At 51.9% G+C, this 24,847-nt stretch overlaps 1 protein-coding gene across 6 annotated transcripts; it reads right to left on the bottom strand.

Moving 5' to 3' along the window:
- Positions 1-960: 960 nt before the first annotated feature.
- Positions 961-24,382, bottom strand: SH3GLB2 (SH3 domain containing GRB2 like, endophilin B2). Of its 6 annotated transcripts, XM_058853462.1 has the most exons (12): positions 24,243-24,382; positions 16,252-16,393; positions 15,821-15,949; positions 14,992-15,125; positions 14,428-14,520; positions 10,696-10,758; positions 7,141-7,164; positions 4,601-4,690; positions 4,298-4,398; positions 3,839-3,853; positions 2,996-3,257; positions 961-2,377 (listed from the first exon to the last, which is right to left on the bottom strand). In XM_058853462.1, exons 1-12 carry the CDS (start codon positions 24,303-24,305, stop codon positions 2,270-2,272), a joined length of 1,224 nt encoding a protein of 407 aa, XP_058709445.1. In that variant the 5' UTR covers positions 24,306-24,382; the 3' UTR covers positions 961-2,269. The 6 variants fall into 6 exon arrangements, with proteins under 6 accessions (XP_058709445.1, XP_058709446.1, XP_058709447.1 ...); XM_058853463.1 differs by lacking the exon at positions 3,839-3,853; XM_058853464.1 differs by lacking the exon at positions 10,696-10,758.
- Between the last annotated feature and the right edge of the window lie 465 nt (positions 24,383-24,847).

The raw sequence follows: 24,847 nt of genomic DNA, 5'->3' as shown, positions 1-24,847 counted from the left end.
AGCTTTTTTACCTTGTAAGCTTAAGTGCTACAGCAGCATTTCAGTCCTGGGTCGTACCTGTCCCTGTCCCTCAGGCACAGAGGGGATCCAGCCACGGGGGCTCCTCTGACATCTGCAGAGAAGCAGCACAGGTGTCACCTTCCTGTGTAGAGTCAGGAGTTGCAATTTATTTTCCATGTGCTTTTTTTCCTACTGCAGAGGGAACAGAGTGCTGGTGCCAGGAAGAGAATTCCTTCTGGCTGCTCTGAGGGAAGAGACCATTTTCTGCTTCATTAAGCTGCTGCTTCTTTAATGTACCAAGGAGAGGAATAACAGGGGAACAGGGATGTCACTGGCCTGAGGGAAAATACACATGCTGGAAGGGAAATAGGCAGGAGTAGATCTGTAATGGATCAGGACTATGAGAGTGATGGTCCTGGCAGTTTTAAAACTTAACTAGAACAGCTACATCATTTGATTTCCCTGTTCTCTCTAACTAGAACAGCCAAGCATTATTAATGCTGCATTACAGAGCATTTCAACAGCTGCTTTTCCCAGGAGTTCCTTCCAAGCTTGGTGTTAGGGATGAGACTTTAGGATTTTAGATTAGCAGCAGATCTAGTTTCCATAACAACTAAAAAAGTCTCTTAGATCTAGAATAGCACTTGGGTCTCTCAGCAGCTGAAGTCATCCTGCTGCTCTATTTTTGCTTCAGGTGCAGGAGGAGCTGCTGTTTCTCAGAGCCCCTGAAGCTGTAGTACAACTGAGATGTGTCAGCTGGGAAAGGAACCACAAGGCCCTGACAGCATGTTGGGAGTGTCAGGTGGGACAGGAAGGATGAGCAGCTTTGTTTTGCTTTTAACCCCAGCTTCCAAGCCTGAAGCTTTCACCTGAGCTGCTTCCTCTGTCTCCCTGCTTGTCCCCACAGCCCTGTGGCTGGGGAGCAAGGACAGCCCTGAGCCCACAGAAGATGCTGTGAGGCAGGAGGTCAGGCAGTTTGTTTATTGGCAAATAAGTGCTGAAACCCATGAGCCCCACAAACACAGGTGCTCAGTGCCCTGTTACATTAGAATGGTCACAATACCTTTGGGGAAAGTGCAAAAGATCAATAAACAAGCAAAGTTAGTTCTGACATACCCAGGGGAAGGGTGTGAACAGAGCTTGGTGCAGGTGAGTTTCTCTTCCATCCAGCTTGAGTGGAAAACTTGTGACACATCATGTGGAAGTCCTTTAGGTGAGCTCTAGCTAAGAGTTCATTCCAGAGTGAGCAGCAAACACACACCTGAGCTGAACCACCCCATCCCTCAAGGACAGCTTGGGTCGTGGTGTGTGTATGGCCAAGAACAGCTCCTTGTTGGGGGTCACAGCAGGTGGGACTGTCCCTTTCTGCACTAGGATGCACCAAGTCTATTCACTGCTGACATGGGAGGGGAAACATTCATTAAACCAGTGATTCAGGGTGGAAATAAAGTCAGGCTAAAACATGCCTGGACAGACACACTGAAAGAAAAGCCTGGACAATAACACAGGGAGCAAAGCTTGTAAAAAGGCTTGTAAACTTTGCAGTCCAAGAGCAATTTCCCAGAGGAAATGCAAGCAAGATGCATGGTCCCTTGCATGGAGGTTTGGGGTTAGGCCCTACGGTAGCATGTTGGTCTCCACAAAGAAATCTTCCAGCTTCAGGGGACAAGGGTGGGTGGGAGCCTGCAGGCCCCAGGACAGTGATTACAGCTCTTGGCCAGCTGTGCATTGCTGGTCTCCCCCAGGTGAGCAGGGTGGGTGGCTTTAACAGGCTCCTAAATTTGAACTGCAGCCTTGCCTTACGTACCAGGACATGTCAGAGGGGGTGTGTGGGACACTTCCCTACTGGAATGTTCAATGGTTGGACTTGGGCAATTCTGCTGCTGGAGAAGAGAGGAGGGGCAGAGAGGCACTAACCCACACCAGACACCAGGGAAATGTAACTGGTGAGCAGCTGCTGAGGGACACAGCTCCTCCCCACCGTGAGGAACAAGACTAGGGCAGGGAAGGGAAAAAGTAATCAAGGAATCTTGTGCCATTGGGACTAACCTCAAAGCAGGCTGCACTGGTAGGTAACAAATTCAGTCTTGGGTGCCATCAACCCTTTCCCAAAACCTCACCATAACAGTTTTCCCACTTCTTTCCCAAATTCCTGTGTTAGCAATGGAGTGTCGACCCTGAAGAGAGCAATGGTCTCGGATGAGGAAATCCGCATTAGAAGTGCCAGATGAGGGGTGCATTCTGCTTGTACATTCTTCTTCCTTAATATTTAACTTAACAGTTCCAAGTAAGTGACAGGAACTTTCCCTTTCTGGTTCCCTCTTTCCCCTATGAGCCAGTCTGGATCCATGCCTGGCAGGCTGTACACAGTGATCATCTGGGGAGAGAAGACAGCACGTTAGACAGAACCTTACTGTGCAGACAGAGCCAAGAAGTTCAGTTAGGTGGGGACTGAAAGAACAGTAATTCCTGAAGTTCATTTAGCAGTCATTTGTGCCCTTTCCCTGGAGCTATCTGCAGCTTTAACACACAAAGATCTATGGAAAACTGCCCAGTGATGTCCCTGTTGCTTTTTCATTCTCCAAACTGACTTTACATGTTGCTATGTCATCCCTTCTGAATACAGAAGTTCAGTCTAGAGAACAGAAGAGTGTCCAACTTGCTGATTTTTCTTTTTTTCTCAGCATGATTAGAGCAGGCCTCCAGCCAATATCTTATCCCATGGCTCTGGATAAGGCAGCTGCATTTGAGGGTCACAGTGATGATACTGAGTATTGCAGTGTTTTATTTTGGGTACAGTTGGGCTTCAACAGGAGGAGTTATTTGGGTGATGTTAAATAGTAAATGGCTGTGAGCACAACTGCAATTCAGCAGATACTGATATCCAGGTAAAGACTCTATTAGTTTGATAAAGCAGGTTTTAGGGGCAGAAAAAGGAACCAAAGTCCTTGCTGGGCACTTACAGCCAAATCCAACTCTCAGGAAAGCCACCAACCTCATCTGCAAGAAGTGCCAGCTCGGTGCTGTCAGCTGCTTCGTAGTCGTAGAGGACTCTGGCCCTGCGTGTCCCACTGGCAGGAGGCTTGACCTCATTGGGGTTCAGCACACCCTCTGCCACGGTGTTGGGCACCCCAACAATTGTGGGCACCACTGGAATTGTAGGCACAGCCGGGAGCGTGGCAGCAGCAACAGCTGGAGGAGAGGCAGCGGCTGCGGGAGATGCGGATTCTGTGTTGCCTACGAACGTGCCTGAAAATCTTCCACAGGAAAAAAAAGCACAGTTCAGTGAGGCTCCAGCCTGAGGAACCCCAATGAGCTCTTCCTTTCAGCAGCTGCTCTGCACAGATGATGCTCAAGAGTTGCAGCCTACATACCCAGCTGTAACACAGCCACACTGCCCTTCAGTGGGGCAACACCCTCAGTTCTCAGGTGCTGAGACTGAGCAGCAGGAGACACTTGTGTGCCTATTCTGACTCCAGTGCTCTGTTTCACCAACTTGCAGAGTACCAAACTGATGTGTGGCACTGCAGAGGCAGCTGGGCAGGTGCTGCTCTCAGCTCTGTTTGGGTCCATTGTGCTGTGCCCTTACCCTGCTCTCACACACTCTGTTCTGCCTGTTAATTCTTCTGGAAAGGGATGGGCATTGACACTGTTGAACTGGATACCACAGCTGGAGGCTCCCAGGCTTTGCAGGCTGTCTAGAGGGAGAGGGAATGGAGCTCAGGCTCAGTTCTCTAAGGGGATATTGCTCTGGTCCTGGCAGTGATCATATAGAGACCCCAGAGTCACTGAGGGAGGGAGAGCCCTCAGAGCTCCTCCTGGCCAGTATCATACTTACATTTCTCCTTTGGAGCTGCAGGCATGGAAAAAGAATGGAACAGGACTGTGAGTGAGCATGCAGAGGCAACAGCCCCTCCTGGGTCAGACAGCAGCAGACAGAACATCCCAGCCCACCCCATGGGATGTGCAGCCAGCAGCATGGAATATGGAATCTGGGATTTGTTTCTGCTGCAGCAGAGTATGCTCAGCCTCATTGCTTGGCAACAAGAATTTGAGTCCTGTGTGATTTAACTAATTTAGAGGAAGAATGTTCAAACTCCCATGGCCATCGTGCTTTGAGAGGAATGTAAAAATCCAATGGCAAAACCTGCTCTAAATGCACCACCACCACCAAGTTCCAGTGAGGGAACTTTATAACTTCTGCCCAACATTACAGCGTGGGAGGGGGAAAGAGCCCTGAGCTGGGGGTAAGGAGATCAATAACCCTCAGAAAAGTAAAAGCAGTCTATTCTCTTACCTGCCCAGTTGCTTCTGTAGATCCAGCATGAACTGGTAGCACTGAGCATAGTAGTTGGTCTGAGACTCCACGAACTCGTGGAGACAGCGAAGATGATTCACCTGGAGGGACGAGGACCATCAGCCTGACTGAGTTTGGTTGCCAGGCACAGAAACTCTCTTGCTGCAGCTACTGCTCCCCTGAGGTGCCCCAAATTTACCACCTCTTCTACCTGTATTCCACATGCAGGACTCCACGATCCTCTTGGCAGGAGCCAAGAGTCTCTGTAGGCCCTGTCAGCCCCGGGTGCCCAGGAGGACTCACGTGTGTGCTGCTGATCCCCTCCAGCAGCAGACGGGTCACCTCTGCCTGCCGGTCGAACTCGGTCTGTGTGAGCCTCAGCTCGTGCTCCGCCTGCAAACAGGATGGGGGCTCAGGCAGCACAAGGCAGGAGCCCTGTGCTGCCTCTGCAGCCCCCCACCTCCACACCCCCCTTTGGAAGCAAGGCACGGCTGCTGCAGGATCCACGTGCAGCTGTGACACTGAGCAGCAACCCAAAGGGACCCTGGGTTGGGATGCCAGAGACCTCTGGCTGTATTTCAGCTCGATTCCTTCTTAATTCTACATTGGATCACTGCAGGTGATGGCATGGCAGCTCAAAACTGATGCATCAAGCATGGAAGCTCCTACTCCCACAAGACTAGACCATGAAGATGGGGAGACTTTGTTAACCCCAAGGTATGTGAGAAATCAGTCCCATGGCAGCTCAAATCCCTTTAATCCCGTTCCTGCACCTGTAGGCATGGGAATGTCACAGACTCCCTAGGCTTCTCTCTGGAAGTGCAGTGGTTTCGTTTTTAACACCACAGAACAAAGGCTGAGGCCAGGCAGCATTTACCAAACTGCTGCTGCTAATTAAATCTGCAATGGAGATGAACATCCCAATCCAGCTTTTCTACCCAAGGGTCTCCTTTGGGGCTAGTTACTGATTCTGAGCTAGGAGAAATTAAACACTGGTGAATAGCTGGCAGCTCTACAGCAGGCATTGGGAATTCAGAGACAGACTCACAGTGGAGACCCATCTCTCCCCCTCCACCAAACAGTGCATTTACACTGGGGCAATTTTGCAGTACCAGAATAGCCAGGTGGATCCTGACAAGGAGATCTCCAGCAGTGCTGGAGCAGCCAAGTGCTCTGCTGTTGGCTCTCCCTCCTGCTGATGGAAAGGGGTGACAAGCATCCCCATGTGTTCTCTCCAGCATGCAGCACCAGTGCTGGTGCCCTTTTGGGATGTGCTGTGACTGGTCACAGGAGAGTGACACCCACTCATCTCCAGCTCACTGGAAAGAGAACCCTTTGCCCTCCTCCAGGAGCATGCAGCCATCAGAGAGCTGCCCTGGTGCAGGGGTTTGCCCTGACCGTTCTGGCACAGGACTGACATGTGTGGAATTGAGCCCAGAGGACTGATCCACCCAGGCTGTCAGTCTCAGAGCAGAGGCCACATCACTGGAGAGCCCAGAGGAGACCCAGTGTTCCCAGCAGGACAAGATGGGGCCAGCACAGCTCTCATCTGGTACCAGCACTACCAGCGTAGAGCCAGGCCACAACAAAGAAACGCTTTGACTGTCTTTTAATCAGATTTGTCTATTTTAAGCTGCAACTCAACTGATCTATTTTCTTGCATCCTCTGTGTGAAGGGGATTATTTAAAGGAGAAGGGGGAATGTAACAGGAAATACCAGTGCAATGCCTTCAAAACACCAAGAGATTCTTGGTAAACAGAGCTGAGACTCTAGTATTCAGACCTATTTAAACTTGTGCCAAGCAGACCCAGCTCCATTTGGTGCTGCCTGGGATTTGCCTCTCCCTGCCAACTCTGAGAAGTTGCAGGATGTATTTTCCTATAAAGCCAGAGCTGGATGGTGACCTGGGAAGCCCCTTCCAGTCTTGTGCTTCTCCAAGGCATGGAGAACTTCAACATTTACTTATATACTTCAGTCTATCCAAGCAGAATAGCCCAAGGAGAGAGGGGAGAGGAACAGATCCTTGCATGCTCATAGCTCACTGTAGCCAGCTTGTTTGGTTGAGGGACCAAAGGATTTAAAAACAGGAAGAGCTGGGTCAGGAACAGCCAGTCCATTCTGCAGATGCCTTTGGAGCAACAGGCTGCTGCCATGCACAGCACACAGGAACTTCTGTACTTCAGGCTTCATGGCAATGCCTGCTGGGGGTGTTTGAGGTGTGAAAGGGACAGGATCCCAGGTGTCTCTGCTGGACACTCCATGCTGTGCTGGAGCTCCACACAGAGCCCACCTTGGTCTCAGCCCTCCATCATGGACAAGTCACACTTCTCTTCCAGAGCCTCCATGGATCAGAAGGATAAGTGCAGCTCAGCCAGAGAGAATCAACTCCTTGAGGCTTCAAACCTCCCCCCTGAACGAGCTGGTCCCTGCAGCAGCTGGGGCTGTGCATGGGAAATGCTCTGTCCTTGCTCCAGCTCTGTGTGGAGCCAGCTGGATGGATTAGGCTACCAGGGCACATGGAGGACCAGAGTCTTGGCCACAGGAGCAGAGCTGGGTCACACCTCAAGCATCACCTCTGCTCCTGTCACACAGTACAGGGTTCTGAGCCTCCTTTTAGCACAGACACACACCTGGATGCTGGGGAAGTGTCTCCCACCAGGGACAGCCAACGGGCCCACGGCTCATCCCAAGCTGCACTGAACCACACAGAGGGATCGGGGCTGGGGCACACAACAGCAGTGGGCCCTGATCCTCCCTGCCTGTGAGCTGGAAAGGCTCCTCAGCACCCCCATCCTCTGAACACCCCCAGAAGGTTTGAGCACAATTCCAGCTGGGTACTTACTTTTTCCACCTCGTCGCTCCAAAGCTGTAGGGGCCACAGAGCAACAGGAAAGGAGATCAGTGTTGGAGACGTCGTGAAGCGCGCGGCATAACACCAACAGGCAAGGACGCTCCATGGACACAGCAGGCCAACTCCAGGGACAAGCCAGCCCTTCACCCAGCAGCAGCTGCCAGATCCATGCCCCTTCCCCTCATTCTTGCACCCTCGAGCTCAGTTTTGCAATGGGAGAGCAAGTCCCTGCCACCAGAGCCAGCAGCATGCCAGCTCTGCTACAGCCACTGCATTCCATGGGCTCCAGGAAAACACCAGGATTAACAGCAGAGTCCTCTGCACAGCAAGGCTCCCTTTGCTGAAGCTGTAGAGGTTGGTGTTGAAGGACAGCCTTTCTTTTGTGGAGAGGTAAGTGAGCTTTTTGAGCTCAGGCCACACAGAGGCCAGTGTTCCTCACCCATGGTCCAGGGAAAGGGGATAACCCACCCAGCCTGCACTGCCAACAGGCCAGTTCAGCCACAGCAGGGAGGAAACAGGGGCTGGATGCTGCCTCTGAGCCAGGCAAAACATGACACAACTCCTTCCTATTCTCCTTCCTACTCTCCTCATCCAAGGGGCACATCTGAGGTAGCAGAACACTGGATACCTCCAGCTGCTTGTGGGATCTGGCTTCAGGACATGAAACAATGAACAGAAGTCACACAGAGCAATGGCAAAGGGAGAGAGGAGGCAGAAAAACACATTGATCCTTCCCAGAGGTCCTTGGCTTGGCCTTTCTTCAGTCTGCCTCAGTCCTCCTGGCAAGGTGAAATCCCCCTGGATCCGGGAGCACAGCAGCCTGCCTGCAACACCCACACCCGTGGGGCCAAGGGAGTGACCCCTGTGGAGCTCAGCTTCCCCACCCAGTGTCACCTCTGCAGGTCAGGGAAGGTCACCAGACACAGCTCAATTTGCACTGGAGGCACCTGTGCTGGACATGAGTGTCAGAGGGAGAGCAGACTGTGTTTGGACCAGGCTCTCCCAGCTGGGCTTTGCTCACCAACTGTCCTCAGGTGCAGAGAGACTTCAGCAGGCAACATAAGGAGCACCTCTAGGACCTGCCTGCACTGAGGAGGGGCTGAAGCAGGAAGGTGTTTTGCCAGGCTCATGGGATTGCTCCCTCCTCAATGACTGGCATCTCTGACTTGAGTGGAATTATGGTACTGGTCTGGATGCTGAGGTGGATGTTTTCTTTTACTTTTAAGGGGATGTTTTGTTATTGCAAATCAGGAACTGGTCTGATCCTTTTTGGACAGCTCAGAGAGCAGAAAAGGCCACAATCTGCTATTGTCTTCCTGCACCCCAGCTCAAGCCAGAGGAATCCTCATCAAGGTACCCAATATGTTTTTCTTGGAATCATTCCTAGGAGTACAGCACGTGGCAGGGTCTGAGAGAAAGGGATATTTAGGCTTGCACAGCTCACGTACACCTTCTTACACAAAAACAAAAGGTCAGTGTGGGAGAGAGGAGAAATGGCTCCTCAGCCTCCAACTCATTCAAAACAAGGGAGGTGCTTTTTTTCTTGGATTTAATTCCATCTGAGCCCTCCTGTCGCAGAAGGGAAAAAAATAAAAGCACCGTGTTATCCACCTCTCCAAAACCAACAATGTAAATTTAGAATCCAAATCAGCCCGGCTGAGGGCGTGTGGTCCAGGAGAGAGCTGACCTGTTTGCTCACCTGTAAGACAAAGCTGTTACCTTGGGCACAACCAACCCCTCCCTCCAGAAAGGAGCCGAGCTCAAGAGCGAGGTGAGCAGCAGCCACCGCTCTGCACTGTCAGTGCACACTAAGAAGTAGCACAAGGACTCTGGCCTGGAAGAAAAGCAGAGCAACAGGATGAAGAGCTCCTACCTTGCTGCAGTGCCTGACCCCTTGGGATGAATGCTGGGATTTGAGAGCTTGCAGCAAAGCAGCCCTGCCTGCTCAGAGCCAGGGAGCAGCACCTTTCCCACAGGCACTCCTGGTAAGAGGCCCTGCTGTGCAATCACCAAACCCAATCGGGTCAGTGCTGGCTGCTCTCCCAGAGCCCTGCTCTTGCTGCCCAGGGCCACCAGCACCAGCAGAGCCTGATGAGGGAGCACTGAACTAGGCACAGATGTCCCAGGGTAGACACTTGTTGGCTAAAAAACCTCACAGAATCTGTTTTCCTGTTATGTTCCTGTATCTGGCACCTGCTCCCCAGAGCAGCTTTGCAATAGAGCAGAAGAAGACCAAGACCCTTTTTGGTGAGGGCAGGATGTGTCCAGCTGAGCGTCTGGGCACTGCATGAGGTGCCAATGCACACTGTACAAATGCTTGTCTTCAGGTGTGCTTTATTCCTGGTCTGTTCAGAGGCAGGGAAAGCCCAGTTTCTCTTTCCTGGGTCTCCCAGAACTTAACTGCAGTCCCTTGGAACAGACCTTCCCAAGGGAAAGCTCAGAGCCACAAGCTGGTTCTGAGCTGCACTAGGAGACAAGAGAACAGAGCACCTGCTGCAGCCTCACCAATGTCAGCTTCTTCTGCAGGATTCTCATCACTGAGCCTGGGATCGATGGAAATCGTTTTCCAGGTATTGTGCAAAGCTATTTCTGATCCCAGCATCACCCTCCAAGAAGGTCAGGACAGATCCCCCTAGGAACTAACACTGATGCTGTCAGCTCAGACACACCTCTGTCTCCAAATGGGATGGGTTTCCCATTAACCAAATCCAGCTTGTTTCCATAGTGTTTTTGTTTCAGAGAAGGCTGGGCTGTCGTTTTTCATAGCTGTGGATCCCACTCCCCAGCACTTCCTGTTTATCCCAGATTATTCTATTAGCAGGCATCAGTGTTGTTCTGAATGCTATTTAGGAAGCAAGATGATCAGTTTTCAACATTTTAACGAGAAATGTGACATTGTGCAATGGGGAGCCATGAACAGTGTAGGAAGTCAATTGCTTGGCCACAACCACTCAGTGCATCAGAGTGGAGACACAGTGGGCTGCTCACCCACCCCAGGCACATCTGGCTGTGGAACAGCTGCCAACACAATGAAATGGTATAAAATAACCTCTGTTTGCAGAATAGACAAACCTCCACTGTTATTGACACTGGTGGCAGAGAGATTCCTCCACCTTTGCTTCTCTTGACCAGCTTCAAAGCCTCTGACTCTGACACCATGGTACAGATCAGGCAGTGTGATACTGCCACTATACAGCTGGAATCATCCAGAAAAGCCACTCTTGAAGGTTGTTCCTCTCAATTGCTCCCCTAGCAATAAAAACCCATCAGAAGACCTCCACTAGAAATGTGGAAGAGGGCTGGCAGGAAGCTGGTTTGGAAAGCAAACCCAGCTGCAAAGGGCCAGACCCTGAGCAGGCACCCACACAGGGGTGATGTGAATCCTCAGGGCTGAGTCAGAGGAACCCTGGGCAGACCATGTCACATTAAAATGTTGAAAACAGCAGAGCACTAGGCCTGAGTTTAAGTCAGGTAGAGAGAGGGGCAGGAAGAGGTTGGAGAGGCAATATCCAGGAGGAGGCAGTATCCAGGAGGAGGTGATCTTACCGCTGATGCGCTGGCGGAGAGCACGTAATTACGAGGTCTGGTTTCCTGAAAGTCAGGCACAGCCTGGGGGGGAATAGAGTGTCATGTACAAGGCACTAGAGGAGTCAACAGGAGGCACTGGGCACTGGGTGGAACAAGAGACCAGCTGCTTTTTTCCTGCTTGTGCTGGGAGCTTTGCTTGGATTCTGATGAGAGGCAGGAGGGAGGGCTCCCAACATCTCAGCAGTGGTGTGTGGAGGCCAGGCTTGTGCACTGGGAGGTGGACTGGCTTGTGCAGTCACACCTGGTACAGCAGACACTCCTAGTGTCAGGAACTCTGCCTGCACTCACAGGTATCATAGAGCACAACCCCAAAGGCCTTCCCATTCCCTTGCGAGCAGCAGCTTGCTCGTGTTGCATTAGCTCAGTCCCTCCCTTCCCTTTGTCTCCTGCCTACAGTCACTGTAAATAGGAGTGCTTCTTTCCACAGTGCCTTCTACTGCTCTCACTCTCTCCAAGCTTTGTTTACTCCTAACAGAGCCAGATCAGATCTGCTGTTTTCAGGAAGACACATGGCTTAGCCAAGCCAGGTCTCACCAAAGGCAGCATAGGAGTTTTCATCCCAGAGATCAGGAAACTTCCAAACCACCTTCTCCATAACTAAACTTCTGCCCTGTGACACAAACACTTGAACACTCCAGAGATTTCCTCACTGGAACTGCAATGGATCCAGTCCACCCCCACATAGTTATGGGCTCATTAACAACCACATAATGTGGTGCTTTTATTCAGTTAAGACCAGGCATCCTCCTGGCATGGCCTTTGACTGTAGCACTACCTAGAGACAAACCAAGGAGCTGCCTGACATCAGGAATCCTCCTGGTCAGCCCTTACTGCACAGTGGCTGCTGTGGAGGGCTGGCACAGTCCTGCTGGATTCCAGCTCTGGCTTAATCCCCTCAGGCCCCTCCTTCTCTCCCCCAGGTTAATCTCTCTGCAGTCACCCAGATCCACTTATACACACTGACCCACTTTGCTGGGCCCCAAGCAGCTGGCTGGAATGAGTGACCAGTGTGTGGAAGAGCAGTCAGGCAATCCCAACTATTTTTATTTTTTTCATACCATTTAAGAGTTTTAGGGATTGCTGGAGGAAGGAATAAGGAGGAGCAATTCCTATTGCAAGTTAAACCTGAGCATAGGGAAAAAAATGCACCAGTGAGGTCTGAGACCAGCAGAACAAGTAGGCTGGACTCCTCCCTGTGGGGAGAAAGGATGTTTCACAGAAATAGCTGCTTATGCGTTTTGTTTTTTGAAGATCAACTGAAGAAACCTCTCCTCCCATTCCCTGGTCTCCAGGGAGTCCCAAAACTAGTCACAGCACATGGGATGAAGGAGGCAAGCTTCTCTTGTACTTCTGTGCATGGAGAAGTTGTATTTGCAAGCAGTGGTCAACAGGGACCCACCTCCCTCCCCCTTCCACTCTGGTAATGGGGAAAAGAGGCAGAACAGCAGCATAACCAGAATCATCCTGCCTGTCATTGTCTCTGGGCTGCCCTCCCAGAGAGGGACTGGCCACCCAACCCCACCTCCTCCTGCCCACAGCTGGAGGAGCCCGAGGGGGTCTTTAGGGGAGCCCCTGCCCCTCTTGAGCACTGCTTGCAGGCAATGTGGATGGACCTGAGGGGTGCTCCAGAGGGGCTGCAGGCAGGTCTCTGACACTCCCATCCTTCTGGAGCACCTTCCCCAGGCAGCCACAGCCCTGATCACGCTCAGAACATGCTGCAGGGCCAGTCCCAATGGGACAAAGGAGATATGGATTTTCTTTTTAAAAATGGAAAAGAGACAATGAGAGGTGTTAAAGGAAGAAAAAAATAATCACAGCACTGTTAGCACAATCAATACTCACATCTCCCTCACACTGAGCAAATTACAAAGAAACAAAACAAAAAGGTTAGTAAACAAAACAGCATCAACAGGAAGGACAAAGCACAGAGTCTGTGGGAAATGCACAAGCCCAGGTGCTCCACAGCAGCTCACGGGTCTGGGCAGCAGCGCTCGAGGGGATCAGGAGACAGAAGCTGTGGGAACACGAATCTGCTACAGAGGGGAAGAGCAGCAAGAGAGAGGTGAGCTGGGAGAGCTGGGATACTTCAGCTTGGATGGGGAGGTGTGACACAGGACTCCAGGCACGTTACAGGGAATGCTGTGATCTAGATGAGGCATTTAGAGCAGGGGAAGCAGCTCTCCCCTTTGCTGGGAGCTTCCACCTTGTCATCCAGCAGTCAGGAAGGCACCCAGAGCCCAGGTACGCCACCTTTAAGCTGAGCTGGGTGAGAGATGGGTCCCCACAGCAGCAACTGAATTTGTTCTTCAGCCACTCTGCTACTTTGAGGCTTGGCTTGGGGAGGAAACCTTGGAAAGCCTGGATTGGCTCTGCACCTGCCTGGGGCACCCCAAAAGTTCCAGTGGGAAACAAAGTTTTTCTTTTCCAGCTACAAGGGAGTCCCTAAACCAGAGGAGTGTGTGCAGGTGAGAGGCCTTGGGATCACCTTCTTATTGCAAGGTAAAGAGGGTGGGAAGGGAGGTAGCACAGGAGTGAATTCAGGAATTCCTGCTTTGATCTGAGCTTAGAGATAAAGCAGTGGCCACCAGTTCCCCCTGAGACTGGGGGCACTGTCCCCTCCAGAAGGGGAATGGGGAAGTTACTGAAGTTACTTTCAGAGGATCTGGGGGACCTGACTCATTAGAGGAGGCTTTTTTAAAGAGCAGCTACTACTGTTCACAGCTGTCCTGAGCACTGTCAGACCCACTGATGGAGGCTGCTGAGCTTAGACCAGCTCCCCCATCTGCCTTGGATGTAACTGGAGCTGGAGAAAAGGGAAAACACCTGGGAACTGGCTACCCAGGGAGAGACAAGGCCAGAGGCCCAGCTGGCAGATGGTTAGAAGCAGGCTCATAGCAGGGCTGCTGGGCTGGTATCCCTGTGTATCCCAGAGACTGACTGACAAGGACTGGCTGATTCTGACTTGCACACATTTGCCAGTAGAGCTCCTGGCCCAAAGGCAAAAGCAGAACTTGGCAGGTCCTTGTGCCAACAGCCAGAGCTCTACAGGATGACAACCAGCTCCAACCAGGCCCTCCAGGGAACCCACCAGTGCCCAGTGTGATGAATTCCCCAAAGCCAAGCAAGATAAGCCTGTAACTAGAGCACCATGAACTGAGTGAGCAGAGAGGCTCAGGGACAGACCTGGTAGCCAGTCTGACCCTGGCCACCCCTTAGAGGCTCCCACAGCACTCCTGCCTGGGAGCTGGCAGAATCCTAACTAGTCTGATAGGCTGGGACTGCTGCAGAGCTCCAGCAGCCTTTTCCCTGTGCACCTCCCAGCTCAGCTCTCTCTTGGCTTGGTTTAAGATCCCCCTGTGAAAATTAGCAAGTCCTCAGAAGATGCAGCCTGTTAGTGACTAGCACAACTCATCCAGCAACCCTGATCAGTCAGGAGACAGGAGTCTGGGTCAAGTGCAAGTTTCCAGCCTCCAGAAGCTCAGAACTGTTTGCTTCAACAATTCCCCCAAGGGAGGACATCTCACAAACAGGCACATGGCTCCTGCTCCCAGTTCCCTTCCATGCCACATGAGGACTCCCCCAATCCCTGCCTGCCAGAGACAGGACACAGCAGGGTAACCTAATTTTTTGACCATGTGAGCCAAGCCCTGGGGCCAGAAGGACAGGGAGGGAAATGAGGGGAGGAGTTACCGCTGCTTTTGCCTCGGCAGCTTTGGCCTTCTTCAACCTGGCTTTGCAGGCGTCCAGATCCAGGCGTCGGTTCTGCAGGATCCTCCGCTCTTTCTGGAAGGGACAGGAGATGGGTCAGAGCACATTGTTTAGAAGCAGGGCTGAGGAGGGGTTGTGGTATCACCTAGGAATCAAATCTATTTCTTTATTAAAACATGCCAGGGAGAAAGAACCAGTTGCTATGCTCGTCTCCTTAGCAAGAGTTTTGGGGCTGGTTGCCAGGGATACAGGATAACCTCCTGGAAATGGCAGCCTGTGATGGGTGGTGCCCACAAGCTGCAGGAGTGGGGAATGAGTTACTTTCCTCATCCACATCACCTGGCAACTCTTCCCTATCAGAGGGGGAACCTGAGCAGATCTAGGGTTAGAACTCCATCATCCTTGCATTCTTTAAGGGGAAAGGTATGGAGTCATCCTTTATCACAGGGAAAGAAAAGGAGTTCTCTTAGCACTGTTTCCCTCTCCCCCTACCCTCCTTGCCTCCAGGGACGTGACAAGCTTCCCCTTCCCTGCTCCCACACTTACAGAGATGGTTCTCCAGTCCCCTTCCAGGAAGTTGCGCAGTGGCGTCAGGAAGTTGATGGAGGCAGAGCGGATGAATTCTCGTTCTGCTGCACCCAAGCGCCTCTGAGTCTCTCCAACTTTTATCAAAGTCTTTCCTGCAACAACAGGAACCTTCAGTTCCAGAGGAACCAATTAACATGCTGTTGGCTTCAGCCACCTCACCTGGAGCTGCCACACTGCAGAGCTGGGGACACAGGCACAGCCATCCCTGGCCTGGGCAAGGTGACCGTGCCTGTCCCACAGCAGCTCCAGCCCTACCCACTCTGCTGCTGGCCTGAGGCGTCTCTTCAGTGCTCCCAGGGCAGCTCTGATCTTATCTATCTGCTGAGGCACTTATGCCACTGATGTGTTTTACTGCTCTACCAGCTTGCACAGACTGATCCTTTTTTGCCTCATAAAACAGAGGCACAGGAACAGGGCAGCAAATTAAAAAGCACCAGAGCAGAAAACATGAGTTGATTAGGCAGTGTTTGCTATAGATGCAGTTAGAGCTGCTCTGGCTGTAACAGGACTCACTATTGAACAACTATTGATCTGGAGAGCAGGAACAAAGCTCACAGCAGGGGCAAGGACAGCTGGAAGTGAAGGCTGTGTCTCTGTGCAGGTGTGCTGCTTAAAGAAGCCCAAAACTCCCTCAGGAAGGGACAATTGTGAGGATTTAAGAGCAGAAAGATGCTCTTTGTAGTCAGGAATGAGCCTGCTTCACACATCTCAATGCAAAACAGTATTGGGGATATTCTCTTGGGAAGGAATGGATTTCCAGGACTCCTCCATTAGCGAGCTAACTTACCATAAGGTGTCCCTGGGCCAAAGTCGTTGGCTGCCTCTGTCATGTACTGTGCCAGCAGCTCCCCATTGGTGACCCGGGAGGGCACCTTCCGGTCCAGCTTCTCGTACAGGAACTCTTCTACTCTGGCACCTGGAATGGGGACACCAGGGAGGCTGAAAGAGGGTCCCTGAACTGGGATTCATGATAGCCCACCCCAAGCAGTCCTCAGTGATGCACTGGACAGCAGGCACCAGTGCCAGGAGCAGGTCCCTGCCCCAGGCACTGCCAGGCTGGGAGGTGCTCTCAGCCACGCCGGGAAGAAGGACAGGGCCTGCAAACACAAGTTTCTCCCAAGCCCCAGGAACTCCACAGGGTTCTCTGCCAGAGGCCATATCTTTCAGCACTGAGCTGCAAGTGACATTTGTCCTTCAAGCCTTAGAAGCCGGACTTACTGGGGTTTGGCTGTAGCAGAACTTCGGTCTGACGCAGGATCTTCTCTGTCCAGTTCTTTGTGCAGTCTGCCCTGGCCAGGAGGTTTTCAAAGTGGGCATCAAGTTCAGTCTTCTCAGCCTGGCCCAGCTTTTCTTCAGTAAACTGCAGGAGGAAGGCAGTCATTAGGTCTGTTCTTTCAATGCAAATTTACAGTGTGGTAGAGAACTAATAAGGGACAGTGAAGCTGCTTCTGTCTTGTGTATTTACCTTAGAATAGAGCTAAAAACCCTTCAAGATGTCATTCTTTTTCCTGGGCATCTTTCAGGGGAAGAGGGCAAATTTTTTGCCCAAGAGTAGAACAAGCATTGGGCTAAAAATAGACTCCAGGTTTGAGAGGTGTTCCAAAATAAGTAACTTCTAATAACGTCTAGTACAAAAATACTCTAGTTGTGAGGAATCTATTTAAATATGCACGTGGCTTCCACGGCTTCACATGAAGGAAGGTACAAAATCCCTTTATCTCCTACTGACCAACACTATGTCCTGCAAACCCAAGGGGTCAGGAATAATGCCACTACCACCTGAAGTCAGGAGGCTCAAACTCAGAATTTAGATAAAACCACTTCCAGCAAGTGACTCTTGTGGGACACACTCTGAAGCAGGGAATTGGAATATAGCACTGTCCAACTCTCAGCAATCAGATTCATACTGGCAATGGACAATCCCTCCCTCTGCAATTCCTTTTAAGTTTAAAATTAGCAGCAGGGAGAACTAGGCTGTGCAAGTCTCCAGTGTTTTCATGCTGGGCAGTGACATCTGACCAGGTTTGTCAGTCTGGAGATGCAGCCTCAGATGGCCTGGACACCCTCCAGTGCTTCCTTGAGGGATTTCTGAGAGAAGAGCCCATTCCCTCTTGTCCCATCCCCATTTCCCACTTGCTCCTTTCAGTGAACTTGGCCAACTTCAGTATATTTTTAAGCACAGTTCCCTGTTCTTGGCAGAACCAGCATCTTGTTGGATCACGCTAAAAGACCCTTTGGACAGCTGTGCTATCTGGGACCCTACAGAGGCTCCAGCTGTTCCTTAACCCTTGTTAATGGTCTCTAATGCCATTGCTGAGTCATCAGGACATGGTACTGTGCAATACTGGCACAGATGACAAAGATTAAAGCTTGGCTAAAGCTCTTAGATGAAATGCAGCTCCTGTCTGATTTACCACTGGTACCTTCTCTCTGCTTGCCTACACCAGAGCTCAGCTCTACATGGGCCAAGATGTCCCTTCCATGGGATCTTGATCTGGTGTCTGCTGCCCTACCTGAAAGGCTTCCTGGCCAGCTCTTTCCTTTCCCACCCAGCCCAGTGCTGGGAACAAAGTGAGATAAGGAGAGCCCAGAGCAGGGGCAAACAGCCCTTGGAGTCCTGTTACCAGATGTCTGAGATATACAAGCCCTCCAGGTATGTTTACACAGCGACCTGTTTGGCACCATTCAGCTCCAGCCAGTGGAGTGCTTTGCCAGATGTGGGTGGGGACAGATCCTCAGCTGCAGGGACAGGGACCATGTCCTGGTCTCTCCTGCAGCAGCCCCTGGTTACTGGCATGTAATTTTACCTAGGTCTTGCCATGGTCCATTGGCCATTGCTGGACAAGGGTAAAAGCAGATTCAGGGTGAGAGGTGTATTGTTTGGTCTGTGATTTCTCTGGGGATCACACATGGCTCTCAGTGGCTGAAGCTGTTTTCCTCTGTCACTGCTGGGAGCCCAGGGCTGTTTTCAGACTCTGCCAGGCTGGGCTGAGTCACTGCCATGCAGCAAACTGGGACTTCCCAGGTATTTGGCACCAATTCTTGAGTCATCTGTTTAAGATCTTTCCTAAACAAGCCAAGACTCTTTGATGCAAAGATAAGTGTCTCTCGCCCCCCTTTCCGAGACAGCATTCTGAGACCTCATCTCACTTTCAAGTCCAGCTCTTTTTCCTGCAGTTTAGGCTTATCCTGCATCAGCATCTGCCCTGGAGCTGTCAAACCTAAACCCAGCTTCTTATTAGCTGAATTGAGTCAGCTTCTTACAGCATTGCTGCAGTGCCAGATCACTGCTGAAGCCCTTCAGCATCCCCACAGTGCTACTGCCACTATCCTGAACCACTCCAGCTCTGGGGTCCTTTGCTTTATTAGCGAGTGACATCTTTGGCATCACTGTCCTCTGTGGCTGTTTTGTGTAACTCAGTGCAGCGGTCCCAGCTCAGCACTTGACAGAACTCAGAAACTCAATTCTTCTCTCAAGTCAGGCACTAAAGCTGTTTGTCTTGTGACAAGGCTGGGGACAGCACCAGGATCACAGCAAGCCTGGGGGCTATGCCAGAAGGGGAGGATGGGCAGGAATCTCAGTCACAGCCCCTGGTTCTAAAGGGTCAGGCCAGAAAACAGCCTCCTATTCAGGCTTTCTTTCAGGGTTGGAAAGGAGTGCATGAAGGTCAGGAAGTGGGTGCAAGGCACAGGAGGCTGTGACTCCACTGACACTTCATTCCCTCAGTGTCTCCCCGACCCCTGCCCAGGAGTTGGATGTGCTGAACCCAGCCCAGGCACAGCCTCGGGGGGCTGGTGCCTCACTGCAGGGGCTATCTCTGCCCAGTGCTACCTCCTCCTCCTCCCTGTGCACAGAGTCACTGATCCAGCTCAATTTGACCTTTTATGTGACTTTTTAGACCTAGGAGAGAACCCAGCCAACTGCACAGCAGTAGTGGGGATGTGCCATGAAATGCAAGGAGAGCAGGAACACCTGCTGCAGGAGCAGCCTGCCATGAGATCTGTGCTTCTCCTGGAAGCACAGCCAGCACAGGAGATTACAGGTAAGTTACACTGATCTATGAGCTGGCTCTTTTTTTGTCTGGTGCAAGTGGAAATCTGAGATTTTAGGTTACAACAGGTCTCAGCTGCTGGTCCCTTCTTACCTTGCCGCCCAGTGAAAAGAAGGGTAGAAGAAGAGCAGTTTATGAAATTGGGCTACTCAAGCACTTCAGGCAGAAGAAGAAATCCTGTAAAGGATTTCTGTTCCTAAAAATCTGTTTTCGTAACCCAGAAATTTGATTGAAAAGATTTCATTATGACACCAAGAGATGTGGGAGAAATGAACCGATCATACCTTCAAGCCTCCTGACTGTAAAAAGACAGATTTTGAGTATTTTATATCTTGTTGCTCCCAGACTAGAAGCATTGCTGTCTTTTACAACAGATTGCCACAAATGGGAGTGATACTTTGTTTTGTCAAGTTGATTTACAGGCTTGGTGCAGATCCCCTGGGAGAGAGACAGGGCTGGCAGAGCACAGACAATTGCAGTGCTGAGAGGAACCTGCAGCTCCTCCATCCTGCCATGGCAGAACTACTCCCATTTGTTTTCTAGAACCTGAGGACTGGGTCAATAGTCCTGAACCAATTCCCAGATCTGCATCCTGGGATCATGAGCCAGGTCTCAGTGCTGAGAGGCTGTTCCCCTGCAGGAAACATCCTTGCAGCTGACCCAGAGCAGGTGCTTAATAATGCAGGGCAGCCTTTTGTCAGTGCCATTCTCACTCTCCAGGAAGAAAAGAGCTGTGCTGCATTCCAGGACATCAATAATTCAGCCAAAGGTTGTGTTTCCTCTGGGAGGCTTGGCTGGCCAGCAGGAACAAGAAATGCTTTATCAGGGCCCAGGTGGGCAAACAGGGTGACCCAGCAGGAGAGCAGCACTTGGGCCACAGGCCCAAAAGGAGAACGGGCATGCTGGACTACAGTTAGGGCAGCTGCCCTAAGCATTCACAGCTTGGGGAAAAGCCCCTTCCCCCAAGAGAGTTGGCAGACACACATCTGGGATGTCAGGAGGGTCAGCAAGCAGTGCTGAGCTGGGGGGGGAGCTGCAGTACAGGTACAGATCAGACAGGCTGGGCCTGTGATTAAAGGACATCAGAGTTAGGCTTTAAAATAGCCCATGCTGAAAGCATCAGCACCTTCCTCTCCTTAAAAGTCAGGGGAATAAAACCCCAGCCCTGTGATCTCTGGTAGGGTGGCTGTAGCCCCCTTGCAGAGGATCTGGTGGCAGAGTTCAGGCCCTTGTACCCCTTGCAGGGTCCCCATTTTATCCAACTGGATGTTACTTATGACTTCCCACTTTAAATTACAAAGATCAAACAAGGGCCAGGAGATTTAAAAGAGGAATAGCCTCCTGTACCTGCCAGTAGATTTAGACTGTGGGGTTTTTCAAAGCCTCCAAATAGCTCAAAATGCCCAAAACACAGTAACATTTGCTCTTTTGGTGATCAAAAGCACAACACAGTCAGTTGAGCAAGTCTGGCTCCCTCTTTGCACAGGGTTGCAGTAGGAAAGAAGCCACAGTCACTCAGCAGCTGAAAACTACCTGATTTTCAGCAACTCTGAACCAGATAGAGAGTCTGCTCCAAGTCTTTGGTCACCAGGAGTCAGGAAAGCCAGGCTGGGAGCCAAGTGAAACTGTGCTAAAGGACAGAAGGAAGCTATTAACAGGGACAGCTTGGTTAACTCATGAGCACAGCATTTAGGAGAGGAAAAACATTGTGGTAGTGGGCTGACCTTGGCTGGATGTGAGGTGCCACCAAGTCTTTCTATCATTCCTCAGCAGAACAGGGGGGTTGAAAATAAGATTGGAAAACCTCATATTTCAAGATAAAGGCAGATTATCAAGAAAAAGTTATGTGTGGAAACAAAGGAAACCAAAAGATTTTCTTGTCTTCTTCCCATCTGCAAGTGATGTGAGACCACTCCTGGGAAGCTGGACCTCAGTACATGTCATGGTTACTCCAAAAGAAAAAAGTGATCTATAAAATGTCCCACCTCCTCCTCTCTCTCAGGTTTTATTGCTGAGCAATGTCCTGTGGTATGGAATATCCCTTTGGGCAGCTTGGGTCAGCTGTCCTGGCTGTGTCCCTACCAAGACCTTGTCCTTGCCTTGGGTCCCCTTCTGCTGTCTCAACTTTTAAAGTATGAACACTAATAAGGTCAGGAAGCAGAGGGTTTATTTTATCTGCTAATGATAAAAATCTATTTTATCACCAGAGTTCAGGGAGCTGGGGGAGTCAGTCTGTCTGTCTGTAGGGGCTTCAAGCTAGAGTACATCAGCCTTTAGCTGTTTTACTAATGACATTAGGGGGGATAAGCACCCAAAAGCTGTATTCACACTTGGGTATCTTCACCCAGAGCCTGTTTACATCAGAACTGACAAAAAACAGACACCTATAGTTATTTCCAGACCTCCCTGGAAGAGCTTGGCTCACAGCCTATCTCAAACAGAGACATCCAATGTGTGGCCACACAGCTTCCACTGGCCAAGGTTTGGGATCAGACCCACTTACTGGTAACTGGAAGGTGCACCTGATCAAAGAGAGAGGCCCTTCTTCAAGTGAGGATGAAGAGTGACCTGTTAGGAGTGTCTGCAGGTGCTGCATCCCCTCAGAGTACTGATCTGATGGCTGCAGGTGCAAGTGTCAATACAGGCCATGCTCAGGTGAATGCTGAATCCTACACAAGCTCTATACCCTCGCCTACCCAAGCTTAGAAGCTCATTCCCCCCTCCCAGGGTACCAGAGCTGTCCACTGCTTTCCCACCCCAACTGTGTGCTCTGCTTTTCCGGAGGAGTCCTGTCACTGAAGCCTGAGCAAGGAACAGCCATGTAAAGGAGGCAGTGGGTTTGAGCTGTTTTAATTGGCATTCTTTTGTCACGAGGAGCCTAGTCCCAAAATCATTCTTCCAGCACCTACACAGGCTTATATTTGACAGGTTTCAAACCAGCTCCTGCCCTGAGCCCAGAGGTGCTGTGCTGACCATGCCCCATCTCCTTTCTCTTCCTTTAGGCTGAGCCCTAATTCCAGTTCAAGTGGAGCTCCTCTGTGTTGGTCAGACAGCTCTGCCAGCCAGCAGGAGCTAATGCTGCCTGAGTGGAACAGCACAAAATGGCCAGTCCATTTATCTCCCAGTTGCTGCAGTTCCAGTAAAACATCACTTTGTTAAATGCCTGGAGCTGGAGGAAGCAGCTCCAAATGCTACAGAAAAGAGCTTTTTCTAGACAGCTTATTCCCACCCTAGAAGATTTGCAGTGCTAAAGAGTGCTACAAACACAGCCCTTACTGCCCACAGCAGACCTCAGCTGTCACTGCTGGATCTGGGGGAGATGGAGCAGGGCTCACCCACACCAGGGCTCTGTGGGCACCCAAAAAGTCTGAATTCCTCCAGTAGTGACCACTCATGAGGTGGTTTTCAGCCTCAGAGATCTCTTTCCTTCCAGTTCCCCCTCCTTACACACCTGCTCGCTGTCCACAAGTACCAGTGCTCATTTGGTTTCAATAAATTACTACTGTAATTAGGCATATGAATATTCATGTACGAGACAGTGGAGTAGGTGTAGCAGGCAGAAGCCACGATTTATAAACGCCTCCTTGCTCTGGAATCACTGTGTGCAGACACTGTTCCCAGGCCTGTCTCCTTCCTACGCTTTGGAGCTAAAAAACACTTATCAGAGACTTACAATAAAGCTTCTAAACATAAGATTTCTTCCCACCATTTCTTCTGCATCCAAGGTCATTTGCACAAGAACAGCATCTTTAGGCTTCCCATCTGCTCCTTATTTCGCACCTGTAGTTAATATCTCCTTTTTTCATAACATATGACTCACAGGCATGGTTACAGGAGGTGATATCTGCTTACAGGAGACCAGTCCTCAACAGAGCCAGAATTACTCCACTGCACAGAAGGTCTGGAACGAGCCAGCTCTGCTCTGTTTGTTTACCAGCCCCCACACAATAGGCAGAGTAAGAAGCCCAGTCCCGGAGTCACCAGTTGGACCTCACTTTCCAGGCAGGATCCCAAGCAGTTCTGACCTGCCTCTCTCCTCTCCTGGCCAAACAAGAGCAGTTTTCCAGTCATGCCCAAGAAATGAATACACTCAGCAGCTCCATCTCACCACCTGCTGCACTTCTGCTGCTCATGTGTACCCAAATTTCTTCATAGCTCCAGGGGGGTTACTTTACCCCCAGAAGCTCCTGTTCTCAAGTTTTTGAATATCAGAATATTTTGAGTTGGAAAAACCCACAAAGATTATCAAAGCACAACTCCTGGCCCTGTACAGAAATGGTCCCAAGCATCCCCCCACGCCTGAAAGTGTTGTCCAAACTCTTCTTGAGCTCTACAGGCCTTGGGACTGTGACCACTGCCCTGGGGAGCCTGTCCAGCACCCTGGGGAAAGAACCTTTTCCTAATTCCAATCTAACCCCCCCGACCCAGCTCCTGCCATTTCCTCACGTGGTCCTGATGCCTCAGCAGCCCCGTGAGGCCCGACCTGCTCGCTCCCAGCAGTTCCTCCCCATCCCCTGAACGTCCCAGGGTTTTCCCAGGGCCTGGGATCTCCTGCTCCGCTGGGGCTGAAGTGCGGACCAGGGGCAGGGCACCTCCAACAGGGACCATCCCACAGAATCCCAGGATGACTGGGGATGGAAGGGCCTCTGGAGAACATCCCATCCAAGCCTCCTGCCAAGGCAGGGTGACCTGCAGCAGGTGATGCAGGTGGGTTTGGAATATCTCCAGAGTGGGAGATTCCACGGCTTCCCTGGGCAGCTGTTCCAGAGCTCTGCATCCCTTCCCGGTGGGTCCGGGCACGGACAAAGCAGCCGTATGCCAGATCACACAGCTTTCTCTGAGGTCAGCAAACGCCAGGCATAAACATCCCTCCGAACTGCCCTCCTCATTCCGAGCACCATCCCTGGGGCTCTTCCCTTGGGACCTGTCCCAGCACCCCCGAGCCCCGCATCCCGAGGTGATGCATCTGCGGGTGATGCTCCGGGGGCTGCAGCTCACACAGCCAGACCCACCCAGCTCCGATCTCCCGCTCCAGCCTCCCCGGGGCCGAGCAAACGCCCCCCGGCTCCGCCAGGGCCTGGACCCGCGGATCCCCTGCGCCTCCCACCCCGCGGCCTCCGGGCAGTGCCGCTGCCGTGAAGACTCGCCCCACCTCACCTGCATGGCGCGGGAGAAGAAAACCCCCGCGTCAGACGCCAGTTTCTTCACGTTGAACTCCATGGCGGCCCAGGAGATCCCCCGGCCGCGCCGCGCCCCCGCTGTCACCGCGCCCGCCGAGCTGCCGCCTTTTATAGCGCCGGGTGACGCCCGCTCTGCGCCTCTTAAAAGGGCTGGGACTTCTTACAGGGTCCGTGTGCACCGGCAGTGCCTCAGCGTGCGGGGAAGAGGACGCGGCCCCTTTAAGGGCGGCGGCGGCGGTGGGGGAGCTGTCAGCGTCCGCCAATAGGAACTCACGCCGCGCGCCCCATCCCTTTCCGTGCCGCTCCTCCGCGCTCGCCGCTGCATCCCCGAGCCGGGAGCGTTCCGATTGGCGCGGCGGCGGGAGGTTCTCCTCTCTGATTGGCTGGAATGGGAGCGGGGGCGGAGTCGCCGCTTTGTCCCGCCCCTACGCGGGGTGGGCTGCGGCGCGGGGGAAGGAGACGCTGCCCTTCCGCGGCCATGGCGCGCGGCGCGGGGAGAGGGCGCCGAGCGGGGCCGCGCGCCCCCCCCGCCGCGGTGAGTGGTGCCGCCCGCGCCCGCTCGCGGCGGCCGGGCCCGCCGGG

Source organism: Poecile atricapillus, chromosome 20 (genome assembly GCF_030490865.1).
Source record: "Poecile atricapillus isolate bPoeAtr1 chromosome 20, bPoeAtr1.hap1, whole genome shotgun sequence".
NCBI lineage: Eukaryota > Metazoa > Chordata > Aves > Passeriformes > Paridae > Poecile > Poecile atricapillus.
The sequence above is the reverse complement of the archived record's forward strand: the minus strand, read 5'-3'. Positions and strand labels throughout refer to the sequence as shown.